At 41.6% G+C, this 23,549-nt stretch overlaps 1 protein-coding gene and 2 non-coding genes across 7 annotated transcripts in view; 2 read left to right on the forward strand and 1 right to left on the reverse strand.

Moving 5' to 3' along the window:
• Positions 1-20,010, forward strand: part of RBM6 (RNA binding motif protein 6) — a 99,652-nt gene extending 79,642 nt beyond the window's left edge. For 4 of the 5 annotated variants that reach the window (XM_043441773.1, XM_043441776.1, XM_043441772.1 and 1 more), the window contains 15 exons: positions 3,092-3,166; positions 7,688-7,748; positions 9,830-10,096; positions 10,483-10,643; positions 11,462-11,559; positions 12,240-12,282; positions 12,423-12,504; positions 12,729-12,814; positions 13,561-13,707; positions 14,017-14,112; positions 15,204-15,464; positions 16,425-16,499; positions 17,176-17,273; positions 18,847-18,976; positions 19,764-20,010. In XM_043441773.1, coding sequence (XP_043297708.1) covers positions 3,101-3,166; positions 7,688-7,748; positions 9,830-10,096; positions 10,483-10,643; positions 11,462-11,559; positions 12,240-12,282; positions 12,423-12,504; positions 12,729-12,814; positions 13,561-13,707; positions 14,017-14,112; positions 15,204-15,464; positions 16,425-16,499; positions 17,176-17,273; positions 18,847-18,976; positions 19,764-19,889 — 1,797 coding nt within the window. In that variant the 5' untranslated portion in view covers positions 3,092-3,100 and the 3' untranslated portion in view covers positions 19,890-20,010. Of the gene's footprint in view, positions 1-2,014; positions 2,182-3,091; positions 3,167-7,687; positions 7,749-9,829; positions 10,097-10,482; positions 10,644-11,461; positions 11,560-12,239; positions 12,283-12,422; positions 12,505-12,728; positions 12,815-13,560; positions 13,708-14,016; positions 14,113-15,203; positions 15,465-16,424; positions 16,500-17,175; positions 17,274-18,846; positions 18,977-19,763 lie in introns of all 5 variants that reach the window. The other variant, XM_043441774.1, reaches the window with a different exon arrangement.
• TRNAG-UCC lies at positions 488-560 on the forward strand. Its single transcript has one exon. It is a non-coding gene; the product is annotated as a tRNA-Gly (tRNA).
• Positions 20,011-22,099: 2,089 nt separating the features above from the next.
• LOC122425206 lies at positions 22,100-22,202 on the reverse strand. Its single transcript, XR_006264755.1, has one exon. It is a non-coding gene; the product is annotated as a U6 spliceosomal RNA (small nuclear RNA).
• Between the last annotated feature and the right edge of the window lie 1,347 nt (positions 22,203-23,549).

Raw genomic sequence — 23,549 nt, forward strand, 5'->3', positions numbered from 1 at the left:
GCCTTAATAAACAACCCACTAATTCAAATGATTAATAAAATTTCTAGTGTGTGAATGAAGATGGTACGTATTAGACAATGAAATGTGGACAACCAAACAGTGATGAAATCATCCTACCCAACTCCCCACAGATCTTGACTGGAGACACTGGCAGATCTTGACTCTATGAAACCCGAAGAAAAGACCTGACAGGCATGGCGGGAGTGCAGCATGTGTCACACCTGTGCTTGGTATATCAGAGCCGCTGATGTATGATAGCAACTGGGGAATCAGATCATAAGTCAGCCATTCGAGTTTTTTCCGTGTCTGTTTATTCTTATTCAAACAGTTGGCTGTTTTTCAACAGTGATGGCTTTCACAACCATTTTGTATTCCTTAGCAGTGGTCTCTGATAGCCTTATAGCTAGCCATGTGCAGGTGGAAAAGAAAGGGCCATCTTAGTTGTAGATAGAGGACCCTGAGAAACAAGAGATGGTGCATGGGGAATTCCCTGGTGGTCCAGTGGTTAGAACTCTGTGCTTCCATTGCAGTGGGCACAGGTTTAATCCCTGGCCAGGGAACTAGGATCCTATAAGCTCTGCAGTGCAGCCAAAACAAAACTATACATGACCTTTGTAACTTGAGTTGAAGGTGATCTCCAATTGATCCCCTATGAGTACTCCTAGCAGGGGGAGTTCCCTACCCTTGACAGAAAGTCCTCAGAGGCTCCTGGAACATCCATCCATATTTGTTATCTGAGAAGTAGAATGTGCTCCTTGCTTAGGAATTCCTGAATCTACTGATGCCTCCAAGTAGTGAAATCAGAGTTTGCAACTGACTGCATGCACAGTAGTGCCTTGTTCTGCTGGCACGTTCACTGTTCAAATAGCATCCCACATGTTTTATGGACGGGTGTGTAGATGTGCCTATGACAGCAGAACCTTCCTCCAGAGCTACTGTGTGCTGAACACTCCGGTCTTCCAGGCATAGTTGGATGCATTCAAGTCTTTTTTTTCATTCCATAAATGCTTATTAAGTTCCTTTTCTGTACTAAGTAGTGGGCTGACTACTGATAACAAAAGACCAGCAAGATTTAGCCTGGTTGATCAGATATGGTCTAGCAATTGAAAACTAACACTAAAGGCTGTCATAAAAATATAGGTTCTGATAGGCAGTGACCCTGCCCTTATGAAAGCTTAGTCTTTCAATAGATTGAAATGGGGTGTGAAATATTAACCCTTGACAAACAAGTGAGAAATACACTTATTAAGCCTAACTATATCCCATGCTAAGCACTTGACATGAATTAATTCATCTTCATAACCACCTTATAAAGTATACATACTGTTATTCCTACTTTACAAATAGAGGAAACTGAAGCTCAGAGAAGTTAAGGACCTTTGCTGAAGGTCATGAAGTGGAGGCAGGATACAAATTTAGGGAACTTGACCAAGAGTCCATACTCTTAAATGGCTTAAATGACATACTGCCTCTGAATGGAAGGATACCATCTTGACAACCTCCCATATGATAGGGCTTGGCAGAGTGATAATCCCCTGACCCTCCCTGTCTGCGCAGCTGTCTCTCTTTCCTAGATTGGCTCCTCCTAGATAGGGCAGCTTACCTAACCCTCAGAGTGAGCAGGAGTTGCCAAGTGCAGCCTGTAGCCACTTATCTACAGCCCTAGAAGTTAATCTGACTCTGCCTTTGACGAGCTAGGTAACCTTGCCTCTCTGAGCATGTTTCCTCATCTGTGAAGTGGAGAGAATGATCATGGGATCATTTAGAGGTTAAAGAATATAACAACACACTTAATCTTTGGCTCTGTGTAAGCACTTCAAGTTGGTTAGCAAATTTTTGTTATCATCATCCTTTGGTCTTGAGAGCAAACCATGAAACAGTTTCTGAGACCAGATTCTAAGACCTAGGTAGGTGGGCAGGTTTGTTTTTTGTTTTGTTTTGGGTTTTTTTTGTTTTGACAAGACAATAATTTTATTCTGTGTATTTCTCTTGACTCTTTTGGTGTGAAAAGCAGAGAGGTAAAGCATTATTTGACAGATGTATGGATTCAAGCAAGAAACTGAGGTCCAATTGCAAAGAAATGCCTTGTATAACTCAGAGCCCTGTCTGAGGAGACACAGAGGACCCTAGAGGGCGGAGAATGAACACAGCGCAGGGGCTAGTTCCAGAGTCGCATCCTCGGTTAGTTCACTTGCAAGTGTGGGTGAGGGTCCCTTGTCATTAGGCAGAGATTTTTTTTTTTTCCCTCTGCTCTAACACCTATCAGCTGTCTAGTGTTTATTATTAAGCAAAATTTATTTCATTCGTCTTGGTGTGAAAGAATTCGTGTCTTGTCCAAAATGCAGAGGCAAAGGAGCTCTGTAACTGCAGGCTTGTTGAACCCCTTTTCCCCACCTGTTCCTGTGCCAGACTTTCCCAAAGTGCTCACTTGCCAGCGGTTGCTCCTCACTTCTCACGGCCAGCTCACTCCGAAGGGTCCAAGCCGCAGTGACGCTGCCGCCGCCACCACCACCACCAGCCACTCAGTTTCCTGCTCTAAGGATGTGACCTGCTGTGAAGCTTTCACAGTCCTCTTTCCTTCCTGTCTTCAGTGTTGTATCTCTTTATTTTGGTGCTTTTGCCACGCAGCAGTATTAGAAAAAAAAGAAAAGTTTTCAGGCACCAAAGTGAAGAACCCTTACTACCTTACCACAGGGATTTGAGCTAGCCATGGCAAAGAAGGAAATTATGAGGGCTCCTGTGCCTCTGTGCTGAGAAGGCATAGCCAGGTGGGGGACTTGCTGGGATTGTATGACCTGGAGGAATAGACCGGGCCTAACCTGCCCAAAGACAGCGCCCCCAACCCACCGGAGCCAAGGCCGAAGACCGATCTCGCCTTTTCCCACTCCCTTTCCCTAAGCTTAAGCTTGCTCTGCCAGCAGACACTGCCCTAAGACTGTGGCTTTTAACAGCCATTTACTTCTGTCCATGAATAATAAGCTCACTCTTCGTAAAATGTTTCAGCTTGAGGGACTGGAAAGGCTCTCTGTGCCTTCCTGTCTCTTCATTTCTCCAAGGGTTAATGTTGATGGCTCTGTCTTTGTCTTCACAGGGAACTCTAATGATCCATGACAAAGAGGTCACGCTCGAGTATGTACCAAGCCTGGACTTTTGGTACTGCAAATGGGTGAGTGTCCAGAATTCCTCTCTTTAGAAGTAAGGATCCAGTGTCACAGTTCCTCCACGTTTCCTGGAATGCTGCGTGGTGTATTATACATTGCCAAGGGCAAAGTTCTTCTTTCTTGGTTCACTTCAAATGAACTGGAGGTCAGGGCAAGGTCATCCCAGCCACTGCCTGTGGCCATAGAGGATTCAAGACCTGTAGATGGAGACCTTTTCCCAGGGACATATGCCATGTTTTTGTTGATTTTGAATTGAAAGAAAGACAGTCCCTTGATTTAAAGCCTACCCCCAGTTACCTTTTCCTGAGAGTAGTTAAAGAGGATTTATTAATATTTCAAAAAATCTATATACAGAGGCTGGATCTATGAGAGGTATACATTTTTTTCAGATATTCAGGGGGTTTCCAAGGATATAGAACTTCAGGTAACGTAGTATTTGTCCTCTGTTTAACTTCATATTTTTCTTGAATGGTATATTTAAAGATTTTAGGCTATACTCTTTTTAGATGTCCAGTTTGACTGCAAATGAGTGTGAACATACATTTTATCATTTTTCATCACACTATTTAGTTTCAAAAGTAAGTTTGAAAAGTCTGTAAAGTCTCTGAACCAAGATTCACTAAAAGTATTGTAGAACTTGATAAAATTAAATAATGGCTTTAGCTTGACATTTTGAAATACAACATGAATAGATATAGTTGTCATTAACCGAAGCATTCATAGTTCATGGATATACACCATAAGCTGTCAATTTAGAAAGATATTTAATTATTTTTTAAATGGTGATGAACTAAACATAACATTAAAGTTTGCTGTTTTAACCACTTTAAAGCATGTAATTCAGTAGCCTTCAGTACTTTCACAGTGAAGTGCAATCACCAACACTAATTTCTAGAACTTTTTCTTCACCCTGAAGGAAACCCCGTATCTTTTAAACAGTCATTCCCCATTCCCCTTTCATTCAATTTCTGGAAATCACTGTTCTGTTTGTATCTCTGTGAATGTGCCTATTTTGAACATTTCACGTAAGTAGAACCATGTATTATTTCACCTTTTGTCTGCCTTCTTTCACTTACATTGTTTTCAGGGTTCATCTATATTGTAATGTGTATCAGTATTTCATTTATTTTTATGGCTGAATAATAAATGGATATGCCACGTTTTGTTTATTCATCAGGCAATGGACATTTGCATTTTTCCATTTCTTGGCTATTGACAATAAGAATACCATGAACATTCAGGTACAAGTTTTTGTTTGAAAACCTGTTTTCACTTCTTTTGGGTTTATGCCCAAGAGTAGAATTGTTGGGTCATATAGTACTTTCATGTTTTAACTCTTTGAGGAGCTACTAAACTCTTTTCCACAGAAAGCAGCTGCACAGTTTACATTCCCATCAACAGTGTCTTAAGGGTTCCAGTTTTTCCACATCCTTGCCAACATTTGTTATTTTCTTGCCCCCCAACACCCTCCCCCCCACCTTTTTTTTTTTTGGTAGTAGCCATCAAACTATTAACAACCACCAATTCTCCAAGCCAGGCTTCAGCAATATGTGAACTGTGAACTTCCAGATGTTCAAGCTGGTTTTAGAAAAGGCAGAGGAACCAGAGATCAGATTGCCAACATTCGCTGGATCATTGAAAAAGCAAGAGAGTTCCAGAAAAACGTATATTTCTGCTTTATTGACTATGCCAAAGCCTTTGACTGTGTGGATCACAATAAACTGTGGAAAATTATGAAAGAGATGGGCATACCAGACCATCTGACCTGCCTCTTGAGAAACCTGTATGCAGGTCAGGAAGTAACAGTTAGAACTGGACATGGAACAGCAGACTGGTTCCAAATAGGAAAAGGAGTACATCAAGGCTATTTATTGTCACCCTGCTTATTTCACTTATATGCAGAGTACATCATGAGAAATGCTGGACTGGAAGAAGCACAAGCTGGAATCAAGATTGCCAGGAGAAATATCAGTAATCTCAGATATGCAGATGACACCACCCTTATGGCAGAAAGCGAAGAGGAACTAAAAAGCCTCTTGATGAAACTGAAAGAGGAGAGTGAAAAAATTGGCTTAAAGCTCAACATTCAGAAAACTAAGATCATGGCATCTGGTCCCATCACTTCATGGGAAGTAGACGGAGAAACAGTGGAAACAGTGTCAGACTTTATTTTTTGGGGCTCCAAAATCACTGCAGATGGTGATTGCAGCCATGAAATTAAAAGATGGTTACTCCTTGGAAGGAAAGTTATGACCAACCTAGATAGCATATTAAAAAGCAGAGACATTACTTTGCCAACAAAAGTCCGTCTGGTCAAGGCTATGGTTTCCAGTGTCATGTATGGATGTGAGAGTTGGACTGTGAAGAAAGCTGAGTGCCGAAGAATTGATGCTTTTGAACTGTGATGTTGGAGAAGACTCTTGAGAGTCCCTTGGACTGCAAGGAGATCCAACCAGTCCATCCTAAAGCAGATCGGTCCTGAGTATTCATTGGAAGGACTGATGCTGAAGCTGAAACTCCAGTATTCTGACCACCTCATGCGAAGAGTTGACTCATTGGAAAAGACCCTGATGTTGGGAGGGATTGGGGGCAGGAGGAGAAGGGGACGACAGAGGATGAGATGGCTGGATGGCATCACCGACTCGATGGACGTGTGTTTGAGTAAACTCCGGGAGTTTGTGATGGACAGGGAGGCCTGGCGTGCTGCGATTCATGGGGTCGCCTGGCATGCTGCGATTCATGGGGTCGCAAAGAGTCAGACACGACTGAGTGACTGAACTGAACTGAACTGAGTGGGTGTGAAATAGTATTTCATCTTCATGATCGTGATGCTGATTTGCAGTTCCCTAATGACTAGTGGTATTAGAGAAGACTCTTGAGAGTCCCTTGGACTGCAAGGAGATCCAACCAGTCCATCCTAAAGGAGATCAGTCCTGGGTGTTCATTGATTTTCCCCCATCTCTTTCCATTATTAGCTATAATGCACATGTATTGTTTATTTTATAATTAGAGCTGGAGGGCGCTAGCATTAAAGAGAAGTTTTTGAACTCTGTTTTCTGTTAACCAGCAAAAAAAAAAAAAAAGATGTTGGTATCTGATGTCAGAATTATACAACTGTTGCCGAGGATGTTGCTTGAAAGAGCAGAATGGCTTGGTTAGATTGTCCCCTAAAATATCAGGCCACTCCTTTAGCTATTTCAGGGGTATTTTGTAATTTCTGTGCTTGTCTGGAAGGGTTGAACTGCCAGTCCTGCATATGGGATCTTTGGCCTGGTGTGAAATGCACTGACTTCTAAAAAAAATTCATAGCAGTAGTAGTCATAATAGCCAAAAAGTGAAATAGCCTTAATGCCCATCAGCTGATGAATGGATAAACTAAATGTAGTATAACCATACAGTGGAATACTATTTGGCAATAAAAAGGAATGAAGTACTGATCAGTGCTGCAGCATGAATGAACTTAAAAATAGTATGCCAGGCTGATTCATATCAATGTATGACAAGACCCACTGAAATGTTGTGAAGTAATTAGCCTCCAACTAATAAAAAAATTAAAAACAAACAAAAAAAAAAAATAGTATGCCAGACACAAAAGGTCAGTTCTATGGGAATGAAGGTAAAAATGGAAGATGACTGCACTAGGTTTTTCTTTGGGGGATGAAGAAAATGTTCTTAAGTTAAATTTTGGTGATGATCTTATTATAGATATACTAGAAATCCTTGAATTGAACACTTAACACTGATCAATTTTATGGTGTCTAAACTGTAGCTACCTAGGTTAGGATCATAACTCCCCCACTTAAAACTCTGCTGTACAATCTTCCCACAGTATCTATAGGGAGTAGATTCCCCTATATTTTGGTATCAAAATCCACAGATGCTCAAGTCCCTTATATAAAATGATTTCATATTTGCATATTAACCTAGGCACATTCCCTCATATACTTTAGATCATCTCTAGATTACGTATAGTAGATAATACAATGTAAATGCTCTGTAACACTTTTAACATCCTCAGAACAGCTACCAGAGGTGCTGCCTATGGCTCTTCCTCCTCCTCCCATGCCCTTTTTAAAATTAGTGTTTGAGAAAAGAATTGATCACTGAATTTGTCTCGGTACCAGCCAAGCCTGAATTGGGCCATCATAACCAGTTCAGGATCAGATTTTGGGATGCAGGCTGTGTAGTCACAGCTTTACGGCAGAATCTCCTATAAACCACTTAATAGCCCAGTTTCGTTAGTTAAGTTTACTTCCAGGAGAAATCTTTGTCCAGAGCAAAGGCATTTGGGCTGCTCAAAGGTCCAGCCAGATACCCTGTTAGAGGCAGCTTTCAGACAGCAGCTCACTGGATTCTGTGCCAGCTCTGATGAGTAGAGGATATCAGACTGGTTAGGTTTTACGGGAATCTGGGATATGGCGTGTTTCTTTCATTTTTGGCAGTTGTCATTGTGTTAAATTTATATAAGGTTAAAAAAAAATTTTTTTTTTTTTTGTCAAATTGAATTATTTTCTTTTCCCGTGCAGTGTAAGGCCAGCACTGGTGGACACCGATCTTCATGTTCATTCTGCAAGTGCCCAAGGGAAGGTGAGTGGTGGTAGAGGTGGAGGTGGTAGTTATTATTTTGTACACTGAACATGACAAACTTCTTGCTTTCCTTGGCTTTAAAGAGTGATCATCCCTAAATACAAGTTCATCTGTAAAACTCTTAAAAGTGCAATGTGATAGCTAACTTCGTGTGACCTGTTAGTAAATAGGTTGGGTCTCAGAGTTCCGCCAATGGCAGGAAATGGGTTATGGGCTACTTAGCCTGGGCAGCTGACCAGAGGTCAATAGTATGGTTACTTAGAATATTGTTACAGTTTAAGGATATTAGGTTGAGGAAGAGTCTACATGGCATTCGTCCATGTGACCCCTCCATCCCCACTTCTTTGAAGTTATTGGGGATAATTTGCTATTGTTATTGTTTTCTCATTTACATTCTAAACATTTGAGGATCTTAACACAAAAGCATTCCTTAAAGTAACAGTAAAAGTATAAACAAGACAAAATCAGGATTGAGGGTATATGTTATTTTTGTAGAGTGATAAACCTACCAGCTTCTCAGTGATTTGGTTTTAAAGTTAATTTCTCCTGAGAACCTCTAGGTAAACAACCTTAAGAGTCTGTCAAAGGCATCTGTAACAGTAGTCCCATAACAATGACTGTTAGGTGCCTCTTTCTGATATTATCCTGTAAGGAAAGCTAGTACCTGACAGTAAAATACAGTTCAGTGCTGGGATCCTGGTAGTCTTCTAGAAGATCTCTTTGTTCCAAGGTTAAACTTTAGTGTGCCTCCAAGGAATTTTTTAGGTGGGCTTTTGGCCTGTAGTGGAGATTCTGCTCTTAAGGCAGGGCTATGAAGCAGGTGTTCTGAAAATCTTTGCGGAGAGGCTGTATATGCTCTAGAGACCAAACCATCACGTGGGAAGGTGAGTAAATAACTTTCCTTTTGACAGGTGGGAGATTTTTAGCTTGTTGTATTACTCCGGTTAGGCAAAATTGTGTTTTCCCTCCAGAAAGTCATCTTTTCAGTCTGTTCTAACAAATGAATAAATGGTTTATATAAACCCTTGAGCACCATACCACTAAGATGGCTGAAACAGCTTTAAGCTAGAAACATACGTGGCAGACATTCACTAGTCGCCTGTCACCACTGTTAAGTAATCTCTACACTGCTCCCACAGAATGTCTCTTTGAGCCACATGACTTCCCTTAAGAATGAATGAACTGTTAAAAAAAAAAAAATGCCCCCAGTTAACTGAACACATTATCCTGATGTAGAAAGAGATTTGAAATGAATCGTTTGTATTTTGAAGGGCATTTACTTGTTACAGTTATTGGCATGTAAATGAGCCTTGTACAGGTAGGTCTCTTCTTACTTTGGCAGAAGACTAGGGTGTCTCATCTTACAGAATTTGAGCAGCTATTTTAGTACCATAACGCTGGAAAAAGAAAGACTCCTAGGCATAACACATTTGACGTAAATGTTTCTAGCAAACTCCTAGAAAAACCATTTTCTTGTCCTCAGATCTGTTCTTATCAGTGATTATAATAGTAAAGTCCAGGGTCTCATGAAAGATTTACATGTTGGGGAAGTGATAAAAAAACTCACTCTTAAGATTAAATTTTTTAAATACTTAGTTTCTTCTGTAAACTGTTCAGTTTACTGTCTTGTAAGCTTTTCTGCTTAAAGTTTGTCAGAGAACTTTTTTGTAGGTTTTTTTTTTTTTACTTTTAAAAATATTCCAGGAAATTCTCTGGTGGACCAGTGGCTAAGACTTGGCACTTTTACTGTCATGGTCCAGGTTCAGTCCCTGGGTAGGGAACTAAGATCCTGCAAGCCATACAGCTTGCAGGATATAAGCCAGTTCCCTGGTAGTATAGTGGTTAAGACTCTGAGCCGCTACTGCCAGGGGCACAGGTTCAATCCCTGGTCAGGGAAATAAGATCCCACATGTTGCTCAGTGTGGCAAAAAAAAAAACCAAAAATAAAAACATTCCAGTGTGAGTATTTGTTGGCAAGTAAGGAGGAATCACAAGAGTAGTGTTTGGGGGATTAAAACCTGTTGGGGGGAAAAAAAAACATGTTGGATATTCTCTTTCTATTTCTGTTCATCTAATGACAGAAGCCAAGCAAGAATTAGTAACCTACCCTCAGCCTCAGAAAACATCCATACCAGCACTATCAGAAAAACAAGCCAGCCAACCCTCAAGGTCAGCTGATAAGGAATCTGAACCCAAGAAGAGGGAAGAAGGACAAGAACCACGCTTGGGACATCAAAAGAGAGAATCAGAAAGGTATCTGCCTCCTCGACGGGAAGGGCTCACCTTCCGAAGAGACCGAGACAAGGAGCCATGGTCTGGCGACACACGCCAGGATGGGGAAAGCAAAAGTAAGTGGTTTGTCAGGGCATGTACCAATCTGTGACCACTACGGTTGGAACATAGATGACCTGTACTGTGACTTCTTACACCCTAGTGAAACAGCTCAACCTGATTGTAGACGCTGTTGTTTTTTGCAGGCCTCACTGACAGAATCTATATCCTCCAACTAGCAAGTTGCTATTCAAATGCAGCAAGGCATAACTTTAGATTTCTAAGTATTGTGAAGAAAAGTGTGAAGTATTTGACTAGCATTCTGTTATAGAATCACCCTTGGTGGAGCAGGGTAACATCTGCAGTATATTAAAAAAAAATACACTCAAACTCTGAAGACTTCAAAATTGTAAACCTTTCTCTCTTTCCTTTCTCCTCTCCCATTTGTGCTTGGTTTGTTCAGCAATCATGCTAAAACGCATCTATCGTTCCACTCCACCTGAGGTGATAGTGGAAGTGCTGGAGCCCTACGTCCGCCTCACTACTGCCAACATCCGTATCATCAAGAACAGAACGGGCCACATGGGCCACACCTATGGCTTTATTGACCTGGACTCCCATGCAGTGAGTTGCAGTTGTCCATCACCCCTATCCCCATCCCCCAGGCCCCTCACCCTCTCCTTTCACCCCAGGATGGCCTAGGAACAGCTGGCTATGGAAACCTCAAGAAGGTTTGAAGGACTTGATCCTTAGAATTGTTGTGTGCCACTTGGTACCATAAGCCCACTTATTGTTTCCTTTGGCTCATTCAGGTGAAGTGACTGCCCTTGAAAGTTGAAACTCTGAGTGGCTTTCCAGGTCCATTTTTATCTGTTGGCATTTCAGTTTCCAGTTAAAATAAAGTGACAGCTTAGTCACTTGGAAAATCTGAGTACTGAACCTTTTCAAGATTTTGTTGAATTTTCTAATTTTTTAAAATCATTTTGACCAATCACAGTTTTATGTTTGATGGTAACAGAACACTGGCCCTTTTTCCTCAGAGTGTTGCTTTAGTAGATTCTTGTGCCTTGAATTTCTAGTTGTGGGACCCTTTTCCATGTAAGTAACGCAAGGGTAGCAATGAAAATTATGTTTTGTGCTCAAAAATCACAAGAGACTTTGTAAACTGGATCTGTTGCAGTGACAGTTGCAAACTAAAAAAAGGGGATTTGAACTTTTGAAATTGATCCTAAGAACTGATACCTACGCTGACCATTATTCTGATCAACACTTCATTAAGAGTTGCTTATTTTTGCCAGTGTGCTCTTAGTATTATAATTATGACCAGAACATAATGTTTAATAAAGTTTTTTTGTTTTGAGAAGGAAAATCCATGTTCAGTTTTCTTTCATAGGACATGTCCTTTTCTCTCTTTGGGTTCAAATGCGTCTTTGTTTCCCCAGGAAGCTCTTCGAGTAGTGAAGATCTTGCAGAACCTTGATCCACCATTTAGCATTGCTGGGAAAATGGTAGCTGTAAACCTGGCCACTGGAAAGCGAAGGTAAAGCAGAGGGATGGGACTCCTCTGTGTTACCCCACTCAGGTGTTTGGGAGGCAGCTCTTACCTCTGACTGGAGATACAGACAGTAAAGCGTGCTTTCCCAGTGTGAGTTGCTTCAGATACACGTGTGTATTTTCTTTTTCTGTAGCTTGCCTTGTTCTTTCTCTAGATTTTTTTTTTCCTTTTAAATAGTAGTACTGAGTACTTTAGTTTTTTCCCCTCTTAACTCTGGTATCTTTGGGCCCCAGGTGATGGTATAGCCTTGGGTGTGCAAAAAAAAATTGCAATATATCCTTGCCCCCTGGAATCCTAAGAAAATGCTGTCTTGACTTTGTTCATACCCCCGTAGTGCTGGGAGATCTTATTTTTTACTCCTTCACTCATCTTGACCCAGAAGTGGTAACTGGGAAGTGGCTGCATCAGAGAGGCAGGCTTACAGGGAGGGGGCAGCTCTGTTCTGGTACCTTCAACTCAATTGCTGTTTTCCTCCAGCAGATAGTTATACAGGAGTCCCGCTGTTTCTCCCTTCGGGAGTCTGCATCACCAGACCTGCTGCTGTCTGGGTTGATTCCTTTCCGTGCCACCGGGGGAATAGAATTTCTCAGCAGATCTGTTGGGGTGGGCACCCCTCAAGTGGCTTTCGGTAGCAGGCTCAAGACTTGTTGTGTTGTTTGTTGCAGAAATGATTCTGGGGACCATTCTGACCATATGCACTACTATCAGGTAGGCTCCAGCAGTTGAGGGGTTTTTTGTTAAGATCCTCAAGTTACTGAAAAAGTGATCTTCAGTTCTCTCTAACGGGTGATTGTTAAGGTAAATGGCTATCCGAAGGTCCATAATTTTAACTTGTTTTTCTGTGATAGGGTAAAAAATATTTCCGAGATAGGCGGGGAGGTGGCAGAAATTCAGACTGGTCTTCCGATGTAAATCGACAAGGACAACAGTGTGAGTGACCTTTGTCTTATTTCTATTGTTCTTTCTCGTTTGATTGCCCATTAATTGAAATCTTGATGGTCACAAAGTTGGCAAGAGACAAGGGGTGCTCACTCAGAGAGCTTCATCTACAGGTGTTTGGTTGGCCAGCCTCCTTCTTAGATTGTTCTTGACGAGTCCCCAGCAAGGCTTCTTTGGACAGGGGCTAACACTGGCTCTGGTTTTATTCCCTCTAGCTTCATCTGACTGCTATATATATGATTCTGCTACTGGCTACTATTATGACCCCTTGGCAGGAACTTATTATGACCCCAATACACAGGTGAGTTTGGGGCTTTGTTGTTTTGTAAATGATTCTTTTTTATTTATTTATTTTTTAAAGATTTATTTATTTATTTTTGGCTGTGCTGGGTCTTTGTTGTTGCGCGGGCTTTTCTCTAGTTGTGGTGGGTGGGGACTACACTTTATTGCAGCGAGTGGGCTTCTCTCATTGCAGCGGCTTCTCTTGTTGCCTAGCATAGGCTCTAGGCATGGGGCTTCAGCAGTTGAGGCTCACAGGCTGTAGACATTGGGCTTAGTAGTTGTGGCGCGTGGATTTAGTTGCTCCGCAGCATGTGGGAATCGTCTTAAGCCAAGAATTGAACCCTTGTCCCCTGCATTGGCAGGCAGATTCTTAACTACTGGACCACAAGGGAAGTCCTTATTTTGGTGTGTATGTTTTGTTTTGTTTTTGGGGTTTTTTTGGTGTTTTTAAATGTCCAGGTTTTATAGTGAGTTAAAATTATGTCAGTGGATTTTACAGATGGTAATCTTCCTGTTAACTATTGTGTATATAGAAAATCAATGCCTTGTGACATTACAGGCGAGAACAGTGCTGCTCTTGGGAAAAATGGACACTGAGTGGTCTGGCTATTTCTTGACCCTGGAGTGGGTTTTTAGGTTGTTTGATATGTTCTCCTCTTAGGCAAGAGGGAGAAAGCTGTTTCTTTCCCTCAGAAGAGAGCTGTGCTCTTTAGACCTGGAATTTCTGGGAAAGTGAAATGTTCTACAGACTTAACTGTTTTGCAGCAAGAAGTCTATGTACCCCAGGATCCTGGGTCCCCTGAGGAAGAAGATATCAAGGAGAAGAAACCCAGTAGTCAAGGAAAGTCAAGTAGCAAGAAGGAAACGTCTAAAAGAGATAGCAAGGATAAAAAAGACCGAGGAGTCACGAGGGTAAGAGGACTTGTGAATCCTCCTTCCTTTTCACCACAGTACACACTAAATGTATATATTTTTCTAGATAGAATTGTAGTAAAGGCTGAAGGAGATAATGTATATAAATGCACCATCTGGTGCCTGACATATAGTAATCACTCAATATATACTAAATGGGATGTGTTTAAAGATTTTTTTATTTTGGAATCACTATAGTAATATTACAGATATTTCACGAATTAAGAGGTTTGGAAAATCAGACTCATTTCGAACTCTAAACCCAGCTTTTATGAGTATCATATAAAAATTACCTGGGATTTTGATCAGTTTCAGGAAAATGCCAGTGAGGGGACAGCTCCCCCAGAAGATGTATTTAAGAAGCCTCTGCCTCCCACTGTAAAGAAAGAAGAGAGTCCTCCACCAGTAAGGCTAAGCTGATGTGCTGGGCTAGGGCTGGGGCTGATTGCGAATGGGAAAGAAAGTTCAAAGGTTGATGACTCACTTCAGTATTGGTCCTGTAGTTCTCTGTGTCTCATAGACAGGGATTCCTCTTGAGTATAAAAATGAGGTAAATTTTCCTGTCTCTTAATAGGAATGTTCCTTGGTACTCAGAGGCCATTATCTGTCCTTTTTCTCTCTACCATGTGCCGTTCCTACCAGACCAGAGAATGCCAGCCATTTTTAAGTTAGAATCTTGATTTTGTTAATTCTTTTCTTCTAAATGACCAAGGAAACATATTTTCCTGGCCCTAATGTTTTCTACTTTTTGAAACATCTTAAATGTCAAGTGCATGCATACATGATTTTTATCGTTTGCCTGCCAGAGTGAACAAGGCTAACACTGGTACCCTTTTTTAGATGCCTTAAAAGTAATAGTCTCAAGGTAATCAAAAGTTATTTTGATGCTATGCCAATGATCATGCATCATTTTTAACATTTTCTATAAACTTATGATAAATACTTTTTGCTGCTCTACATTGTTGATTCAGCTCACTGTAATATCTATCCTAACCATGCCTTTGTCTTTACCTTATTCAGGAGCTGGATCTGTTTACCTGGGTGTTTATCCTTTAGTTAGTTTTAGTCCATCTCCTAAATCTCTCTTGCTATAAGGGGTTTCTGTGGCCTGGATGAAAGTTGTCTTTTCTCCATGGGTTACAATGACTTGGAAATGGCTGCTATCTCTGCCTCTTTAAAAGTAACTTGTAACTTTTAAACTCTTTCTTTGAGGGCTATGTGAGTTTCCATTTCTCTTCCTTCTCATTAGTCTTCTATTGCTAGCATCACTTCTAAGGGAACCTTTCTGGATTATCTCAGTGGACAAGGAGAAAAATCAAGCGCAAGCCATGTTGCTTCCATCTGGAAAATGAGCAGTGTGGTCAATGGGCCTGTTTTGAACCCAGTTCATTATCCAAACCAAAAGAGAAGAAATGAGATGCCCATATCAGAATATCTAGAAAACAGGCCCCAAATACAGGTTGAGGTTGTATTAATCCCTGGCCTTCTCCTTTTAGCCTAAGGTAGTAAACCCTCTGATCGGCCTCCTGGGTGAATATGGAGGAGACAGTGACTATGAGGAGGAAGAGGAGGAGGAGCAGACCCCTCCTCCACAGCCCCGCACAACACAGCCCCCACAGCGGGAGGAGCTAACCAAGAAGGAGAATGAAGAAGACAAACTCACTGACTGGAATAAACTGGCTTGCCTGCTCTGCAGAAGGCAGTTCCCCAACAAAGAAGTTTTAATCAAACACCAGCAGCTTTCAGATCTGCACAAGGTATTAGGGAACGGGCCCTGACCTGAACTTTGACTGTCATCGTTGAGCATTACAGTAAATAAAGAGGCTTATGCTGTCCTTCTCACACTCTCTCTTCCCCAGCTTCTCTAATTAAATCAGTCTAATTGAAAAATGAGTTGTTTTTCCACCTTTTTGTCCATGAGTCGCTCTGCATTAAGACTGTGCCCAGCTTCAGGAAAATTCAGTGTGTAGACACAAGGCAAGCAGCTTGGCTGGGGTTGAGGCACCAAGGATGGAGGCTATGCTGAAGTCAGGAGGAGCAGGGGTCATGGAAAAGGACACTCACTCGCTGGGTTTCTCATCTTAGCTCTACTATTAACCTCACAGTTGGTCTTCAGATAAAGCCCTTTACTTCTCTGATACTTGGTGGCTTTATCTGTTTCCATCTAGCTCTGACAGGGTGCAGTTTTCTTGAAAGGTGACTCACATTCTACCGTATCTTCATGTAGGCACCTTAAGTTTCTCATGTATTCCAGAGGGCATTGTGTAGTGAAGCCACGCATGAGGAGTGGGGTACCCTCAAGGAGTACGGGACTCTCAGAGCAATCTGTTGTTTTGTGTCCTTGGAGTTCCTTTTCATGTTTCTCTCTGGATTTGAAAGAGTGACTAGAGTCTGATGGCTGGTGATGGTGGTGGTAGGCAGAGCATGTGGGTATTTGGTTTTCTTCAGTGGTGTCTTCTACACTTTGGGGAGAAGTAGGATAAAATTCTGCCTTGTGCCACAGTATGGAACTAATCTTTGTGTAAGAACATGGGTTCCCATTGCTGAGGTTAATGCAAGATTTAGGGGTTGCTGCTTGTGTAGTACAGTGATCACTTAGGAGAGTTGGCCAGCGAAAGGAGCCACAGTCCTAACACAGCTATCAGAAAAGGCCTAGAGGCATTGCTCGGACCACTCTTTTTATAGACCTACACTCAAAGAGCTTCTTCTCTTTTCAGCAAAACCTGGAAATCCACCGGAAGATAAAACAGTCTGAGCAGGAGTTAGCCTATCTGGAGAGGAGAGAACGGGAGGTAAGATTTGGTGGAAGTTAGTCCCTTGACCCCAGCTCTTTTGGTTTTCTGGTGTAACACATGCAGGCTGTGCTGAAGATAAAGAACGAAGAAGCCCCAAAAGATGGTGTGTACATTTCTCAAAACTCGTCAAACTACATTAAAGTGGTTGCATTTTTTATTTATAAGTTGTACTTTAATAAAATTGGTTTCTTCAAAAGTAACGTTAGGGTCTCTGGGTAGGTCAAATAACACTCCTCTTTCTTGCCCAGCTTTTAAAATCAATGAAGGAAGGTTGGCTCAAGCTGCTGAAATAGCATCTTTTACGGTTAAAAGCCAAGTTGGAGGAAGCTTAGTCTGAGAGCCAAATGGACTTCCTGTTTAGACCACACAATTAGGTGGACTCACTTAGGCAGCTACAGGCTTTACCGGCCTATGACGGGTCTTATGTGATTGTTAAGAATCCATCTATGGAGGCTATCTTTTCCTCAGAAGAGGGGAAGATAACCTATTCTTCCCAAATTTACCAGTTAAGAGAAGCCACTACTTTCTCACGAATGTTTAAAGTGAGAGATTCCAGGAGTTACCAGTTGAATTCCCTTCTCGTTATAAGAAATACCCAGAATAAAGTGAAACTTTCCCACTCCCCCACCCCCTCAGATGGAAATCTCAGACCTGTTCTTCTCCTTACCAACAGGGAAGGTTTAAAGAAAGAGGAAATGATCGCAGGGAAAAGCTCCAGTCTTTGGATTCTCCAGAAAGGAAGCGCATTAAATACTCCAGGGAAACTGACAGGTAAACTAGAAACTCTTCACTCAGCCTACACCTCAAGGCCTAGTGATCTCTCTCTCTGACTTGCAGCCTTTTTCTAATCTCAGAGAGGGAGCAGGTTCTGTCTGAATTCTTGAGTGTGATGTTCACCGCAGCCTTTTGACCTCCTGTCTTAACACAGGCAGTATATATGTTTGCTGAAAGAATCATTGGCTGCTTAGCTGCTCAAAACCAGGGCTGGAGTGGCTGTAGTTGGGAACCCTTTCTCTTCTCATCAGTAATGCTGTATCTCTTTATTAACTGATAAGAATGTCACACTCTTGGACTTTTTCTACAGGGAACCTCCATTCTCACGTGTATGTGTGTTAGTCGCTCAGTTATGTCCAACTCTTTGCAACCCCATGGACTGTAGCCAGTCAGGTTCCTCTGTCTATGGAATTATCCAGACAAGAGAACTGGAATGGGTTGCCACATAAGTGCTGAATAAGTGGTTGGTTCGTGATATATAATCTGTAGCTTCCTATGCTTGTTTATGGTCAGAGAGCTCCCAAGTTTTGAGTCCAGAGTTATAAAATTTTCTGATAGCCCACTGTGTATGGATACTGCACCGAGTGCAAGGAATATTCAGGGGGATAAGATAAATATTATCTTTGGCTGTCTGAACACAGAATAAGGAAGGCTTCGGTGATACTTTGTCTCATAGGGCAGACACAGAAATCCGGTGAGGAAGGGGAGGGCATTTCAGTTGCAGGGAACTACATGTTTCATGGATGAAAGAGAGAGAGGTCGTGATGCATTTGAGAAGTTGTACATAGCCTGGTGGGCTGGATACTGGGAAAATGTGGTTGAGTGACAAGGAGATGAAGCTGTCTCAGTCCAGTTGATGAAGTTCATGGTCTTTGAACACCTTACTAAGATTTTGTCTTAGGGCACTAGGAGGTTATGGAATGATTTTAAGTAGGGTGTTGATCTAGTGAAGTTTGAGCAGGTCTCTTCATTGGTAAGTGAAAGAACTAGTAGCCAGGATAGAATATGCCTCTGGGGGAAAAGGTCATGACTTAGCATGATGTTCATGGCTTTTCATAGTCTGGCTCAAGCAACCTTTGGTCAACTCCTACCACTCCTCTTATGGACAGATTGTATTCTTTCACTTCTCCATGCTTGTGTCCTCCTTTCCTCCCATGGTTTTTCTAGCTCACAAGCTCATTGTTCATCGAGAACCATTTCAGGTATACCCTTTTGTTAGAATTCCTCATTTGTGATGATACCCCTTCAGGTTTGTGATTTTTTATTTCCACAATAGATATCTACTGCTGCCACATCCATGGCTGAGCTCTTCAATGTGCCATAAGCCTCTGTTAACATATTATGCTTCTTACATCCTTCCCCATGAACAGGGTCAGGTCTTAGTCTCTGTATCCCCAGGACAAAGCTGGTTTCATAGAGAGCAGGCACTGAAAGATACTGTTTAATACTCTTTTTTTTTTTAACTGTTTAATATTCTTAAGAGGAGGCATATCCGAATCAAGAGGACAGAAGTTTTTATTGGGCTCACAAGCATATCACTGGTGTCTTAGTATGTATGCTTCTTTTGCAGCGATCGTAAGCCTGTTGGTAAAGAAGGCGTCGACAGTAGCAGCAAAGGAGGCTATGTCCAACAGGCCACTGGCTGGAGGAAGGGGGCAGGCCTTGGATATGGCCATCCAGGATTGGGTTCGGCGGAGGAGGTGAAATGGTTTCCATCTCGTTAGGGGTGTCATGAACCTGGCGTATACTTAACTTCCTCTCATTCTGTGGCCCACAACTATGTCCCAGCTATTAGATGGTCTTTCTCCACCACTGGTAAAGAACTTGAGAGCTGAGAAGCCTGTCAGTCGTTTTTTTTGTTTGTTTGTTTGTTTTAATTTTTTTTTTCACCTGTCAGTCTTGATTACTAAGTTATAGCTAGGCATGCTAGGCTCTTTGCAGTTTGATTGGCGATGGGAAGCAGAGAGAGAAGTTGAAATGGGGCTCATTTTACTGTTACAAAGAGTAAGACATGGGGCAGCGTGGGAATCAGGCCGTTTGAGAGTGAAGAATAATTTGGTGAAAAGATCCAGGGAACCAGCAATAAAAGGTACAAAGGCATCTCAGAGAGGAATTGTCATCAGAGGTTTTTGATGGCTAAAATTTGAGAAGCATGATGTTAGTCCTGGTTCTCATGAAGGGCCTCACCCCTCATATTTCAGGAAAAGAAAACAGAAAAGGTGATACAAGGGACAGTGCCCATTTTGTGTTGTCTTAGTCCCCATTTGAAAATGTCGAGTATAAGAGCTTGGTTTCTCATATTTCTGGTGTTGAATCCTGAAGTCATGGTGTCACCATCCTTCTTATTCATCTTGAGTGTTTATTAATTAAGCATTCTTTAAAAATTCTCCTGTATCTTGCTCTCCTTACTAGTCCAGAAATGTTAAGACCAGCCTTGAAGCTAATTAATTTACAGAGCCCACTTCAATGTTTGTCTTTGTTCTACAGACTGAAAGTCGGATGAGGGGTCCCAATGTGGGAGCTCCAGGAAGAACCAGCAAGAGACAGTCCAATGAGACTTACCGAGATGCTGTGCGAAGAGTCATGTTTGCTCGGTATAAAGAACTCGATTAAAGAGTGGAGACAAGTCCCATAGGACACAACCTCCTTCTTGTTTTGTTTGTCCGTCTCTCTTTTTGTTTTGTTACTGTTCTTGCTGCTAGAACTTTTTTAAATAAACTTTTTTTCAATGTGATTTTTTTTTTTTTGAGGAGGGTGGTTAAATTTTTCTCCCAGAGATGGGTGGGGGTTGGGGCTAATGGTAGGAGGGAGAGAATCCCTTGATGTGAGCCCATTTGAGGTGATGCTGAAATGGCAGCAAGGGCTTTAGTGAGCCCTGGAACACTGCCTGCTGTCAGTGTGCGAGGACTGGTTGCAGGGACCTTTGAAAACTGGCTTGTGTGAATACTGTCAGATCTAATCTAATGAGTGAAAACAGCATCTCATTATTGTAACTGCTAAGGCTGAACCTATTTCCACATGTGGGTTTATTACTCATTAGACCTTTAGAAGTGCTCGTCTGACTTTGTTGGTGGTCGGGGGAGGCAGTGTTGTGACACCTCTTTTTCTGAGTGTCTGCTGGGTGTTCAGTGCTTCACACATTGTGATCACCACAGCAAGCTGGCATAATAGCAGTTATTATGCCAACATAATAGAAATTATGCCACTTCTCTCCAGCCACTGCCCCAGCTTCTCCTTCCCTCCATGGCTAGGATTCTCCAAAGAAGTGTCTGCCCTCTTTCAAATCTTTCTTTATTGCCCACCATATCACTCATACCATTTCACAGAATTTGCTTCCAAAGGAAAGGGTTTTTTGAAAAATTCTTTGTAGTTAAAAGGACTACTATATCTTGCAAACCTATTAAAACTTAAAAATAATTTCTCAAGGGAGCATATGGTACTAAGAATTGCACTTCTCAGCTATCTCAGGGGAAGAATGTTTCTTAGGAAGAGAATTGTATGTTTTAAGGGACATCTTGATTGTATTAGGTAGGGGTTTGTAAACTTCTCTGTAACAAGCCAGAGAGTCCGTATTTTAGTCTTTATATTATAGGTCATAGGATTTCTATTGCAACTAACTCAGCTCTACTATAGTAAGAAAGCAGCCACAGGCAATACATAAACAAGTGATTCTGGCTGTGGTCCTGTAAAACTTTATTTACAAAAACAGGTCACAAGCCAGAATTGGCCCAGGGCTTGTGGTTTTTGCCAACCTTTGGTCAAATGACAGTCTACATACATAAGGGAGAACCAAGGAGGGTTCTATTTAAAAAAAAACACACAAAAAAACTGAGTAGGGGTATTGGCATTTTTGGACAGGATGAGTAGGGAGGAGTATACCAAGGAATAAACATTTCTAGCAACAGTAAATGTGAATTTAAATAGTTTGCCATGCTGTGTCCAAGAATAACCCCTTTCTCTTAATCTTTTGACCCCTTTGAAAAAGAAGACAAACAGGAGTACATTGGCTTCAAGATCAAGAGCCCCTATTTTGGGCTTTGCTACCACTAGGGCAGCATTTTAGAAGAAGGGCCATTTGAATCTTTCAGTCCTAGACAGATGTACTCCAAGACCTCTTCTGGTCTGATAGTCACAAGTGCATCTGTGGTATGTATCATTACTCTCTGTCCAACCTTCGTTGAGTAGGTCAAAACACTTTTTGGAAGCTGGTCCAAGCTTTTCCTGAACTAGTCAGACTAAGTTTTCCTTCTAACTTGGTGTCATCCTATTGGATGCTACATATAGATACATACATAACATATGAAAATGTAGAAAAATCTATGTGTGTAAGCAGTACTATGGTCTGAATGCTTGTGTTCCCCACCACCACCACTATCACCTGAACACCAAAGGCGATAGTATTGCTAGGTGAAGACTTTGGGAAGTAATTAGGCCATGAAGGTGGAGCCATCAGCTGTCATAATGGGATCAGTGCTCTTATAAAAGAAATTCCACAGAAGTCACCATATGAAGATAGAAGAATTTTGCAGCCTGGAAGAGGGCTGTCACCCAAACCTGCTGGAACCTTGACCCTGGACTTCCCAGCCTCCACAACAGTAAGAAAAAATTTTCTGTTGTTTACAACTTAACCATTCTGTGGCATTTTGTTATAGCAGCTGGAACAAAAGGTAGAGAATAGATAGGGAAGCAGGTAGGGAGGTAGATAGATAGATAGGAAGATAGAGCCAGGAGAAGAGAGAAAGAAAAGTTATCCATTCTGAAATCCAGTGATTTCTACCTTTCCATCTATTCTCATGGGGTGTTTTGGTTTTTTTTTTCTTCTTTTAAATATGGAACGCTTTACAGATTTGTGTGTCATCCTTGTGCAAGGGCCATGCTAATCTTTATTGTCCCAATTTTAGTATATGTGCTGCCAAAGTGAGGCATGTTTTTAATTACCCAAAGAGTTTCCAGTGTCAGTCACTTAATGTCCTTGAAGTTGAAGGATAAGCCTTAGTTAAAACATGTTTTTCCAGGAAAAAGATTTCCTAGTATATCTGAAGCTTCTGGTTTGAAATCTCTTTTGCCATCCTTCTACTTATTCTTGAAATATTTCTTCTTACCCATAAAGAGAAGAGTATAAGTTCAGTTTTCCATAACTAATACCTTCCTCTGCCTCGTTATGGTCTAGTTTTTCAATCTGTATATGTGACCTTAAAAATCAGTTCTCTTAAACTATCTATAAAGAATGCCAGTGGGCAAGTTATGTTAATTGGATACATAGATATACCACCATTTGACTGATGAGTCAGGGACCAAATATCTCTCGAATTGCTGAAGCATCTCTGCTTCTTTCTGCTGCAAATGTTGCACTTTTAATTTTGGTAGTGGATTCATTTGTTCACTCAACAAATATTTATTAGTGTATACCCTGTGCCTGGCAGCAGCAGAGGCACTGGGGGATATAGTAGTGAACTAAACAGAAAAGTCCCCATCCTTCTGGAGTTTACATTCTAGTGGATGAAAGCATGGACTCAAACCAAATTTACTAATTCAAATCCCAGTTCCACCACTATAGTGTGGAACCCACAGTGTGACCTTTTAGTGTGACCTACTGTCTCTAAAACAAGGACAGTGATAATGGTTTTGACTAGGAGAACAGCATTTGAGGCAGCTGTTTAAAGGTAGAGTCAAGAGAATTTGCTGACAGATTGAGTGCAAGGAAAAAAAGTCATGGATGGCTCCCAGGCTGTGTTAATTTTGAGATGTCTTCCCAGTGGCTCAGTGGTAAAGAAACCACCTGTAATGCAGGAGACACAGGTAGGCATGGGTTCGATCCCTGGGTCAGGAAGATCCCCTGGAGGAAGAGATGGCAACCGACTCCAGTATTGTCTGGAAAATCCCATGGACAGAGGAACCTAGCAGACTACAGTCCTTGGGGTTGCAAAAAGTCACACATGACTGAACACAGCATACCACATTAGACAGACAATTAGTAACTATTAAATTGTTCAATTGCTCAGTTGTCTCAGACTCTGTGATCCCATGGACTGCAGCATGCCAGGCCTCCCAGGCCTTCACTATATCCCGGAGTTTGCTCACAATCGTGTCTATTGAGTTGATGGTGCCGTTCAACTGTTCTATTAACCTTGGAAGGTAACTTTCCCGTGTCCATGCCTTAGACTGAAGATTATCAATAAGATAATATTCTGAAGACTGCCTTTAAGAATCCTCTGAATTACCAGAAACGTCAATTTTCTTACTTGCAAAATGGGTTTAACAGTCATCTCAAAA

Source organism: Cervus canadensis, chromosome 22, assembly GCF_019320065.1.
Source record: "Cervus canadensis isolate Bull #8, Minnesota chromosome 22, ASM1932006v1, whole genome shotgun sequence".
Taxonomy (NCBI): Eukaryota; Metazoa; Chordata; class Mammalia; order Artiodactyla; family Cervidae; genus Cervus; species Cervus canadensis.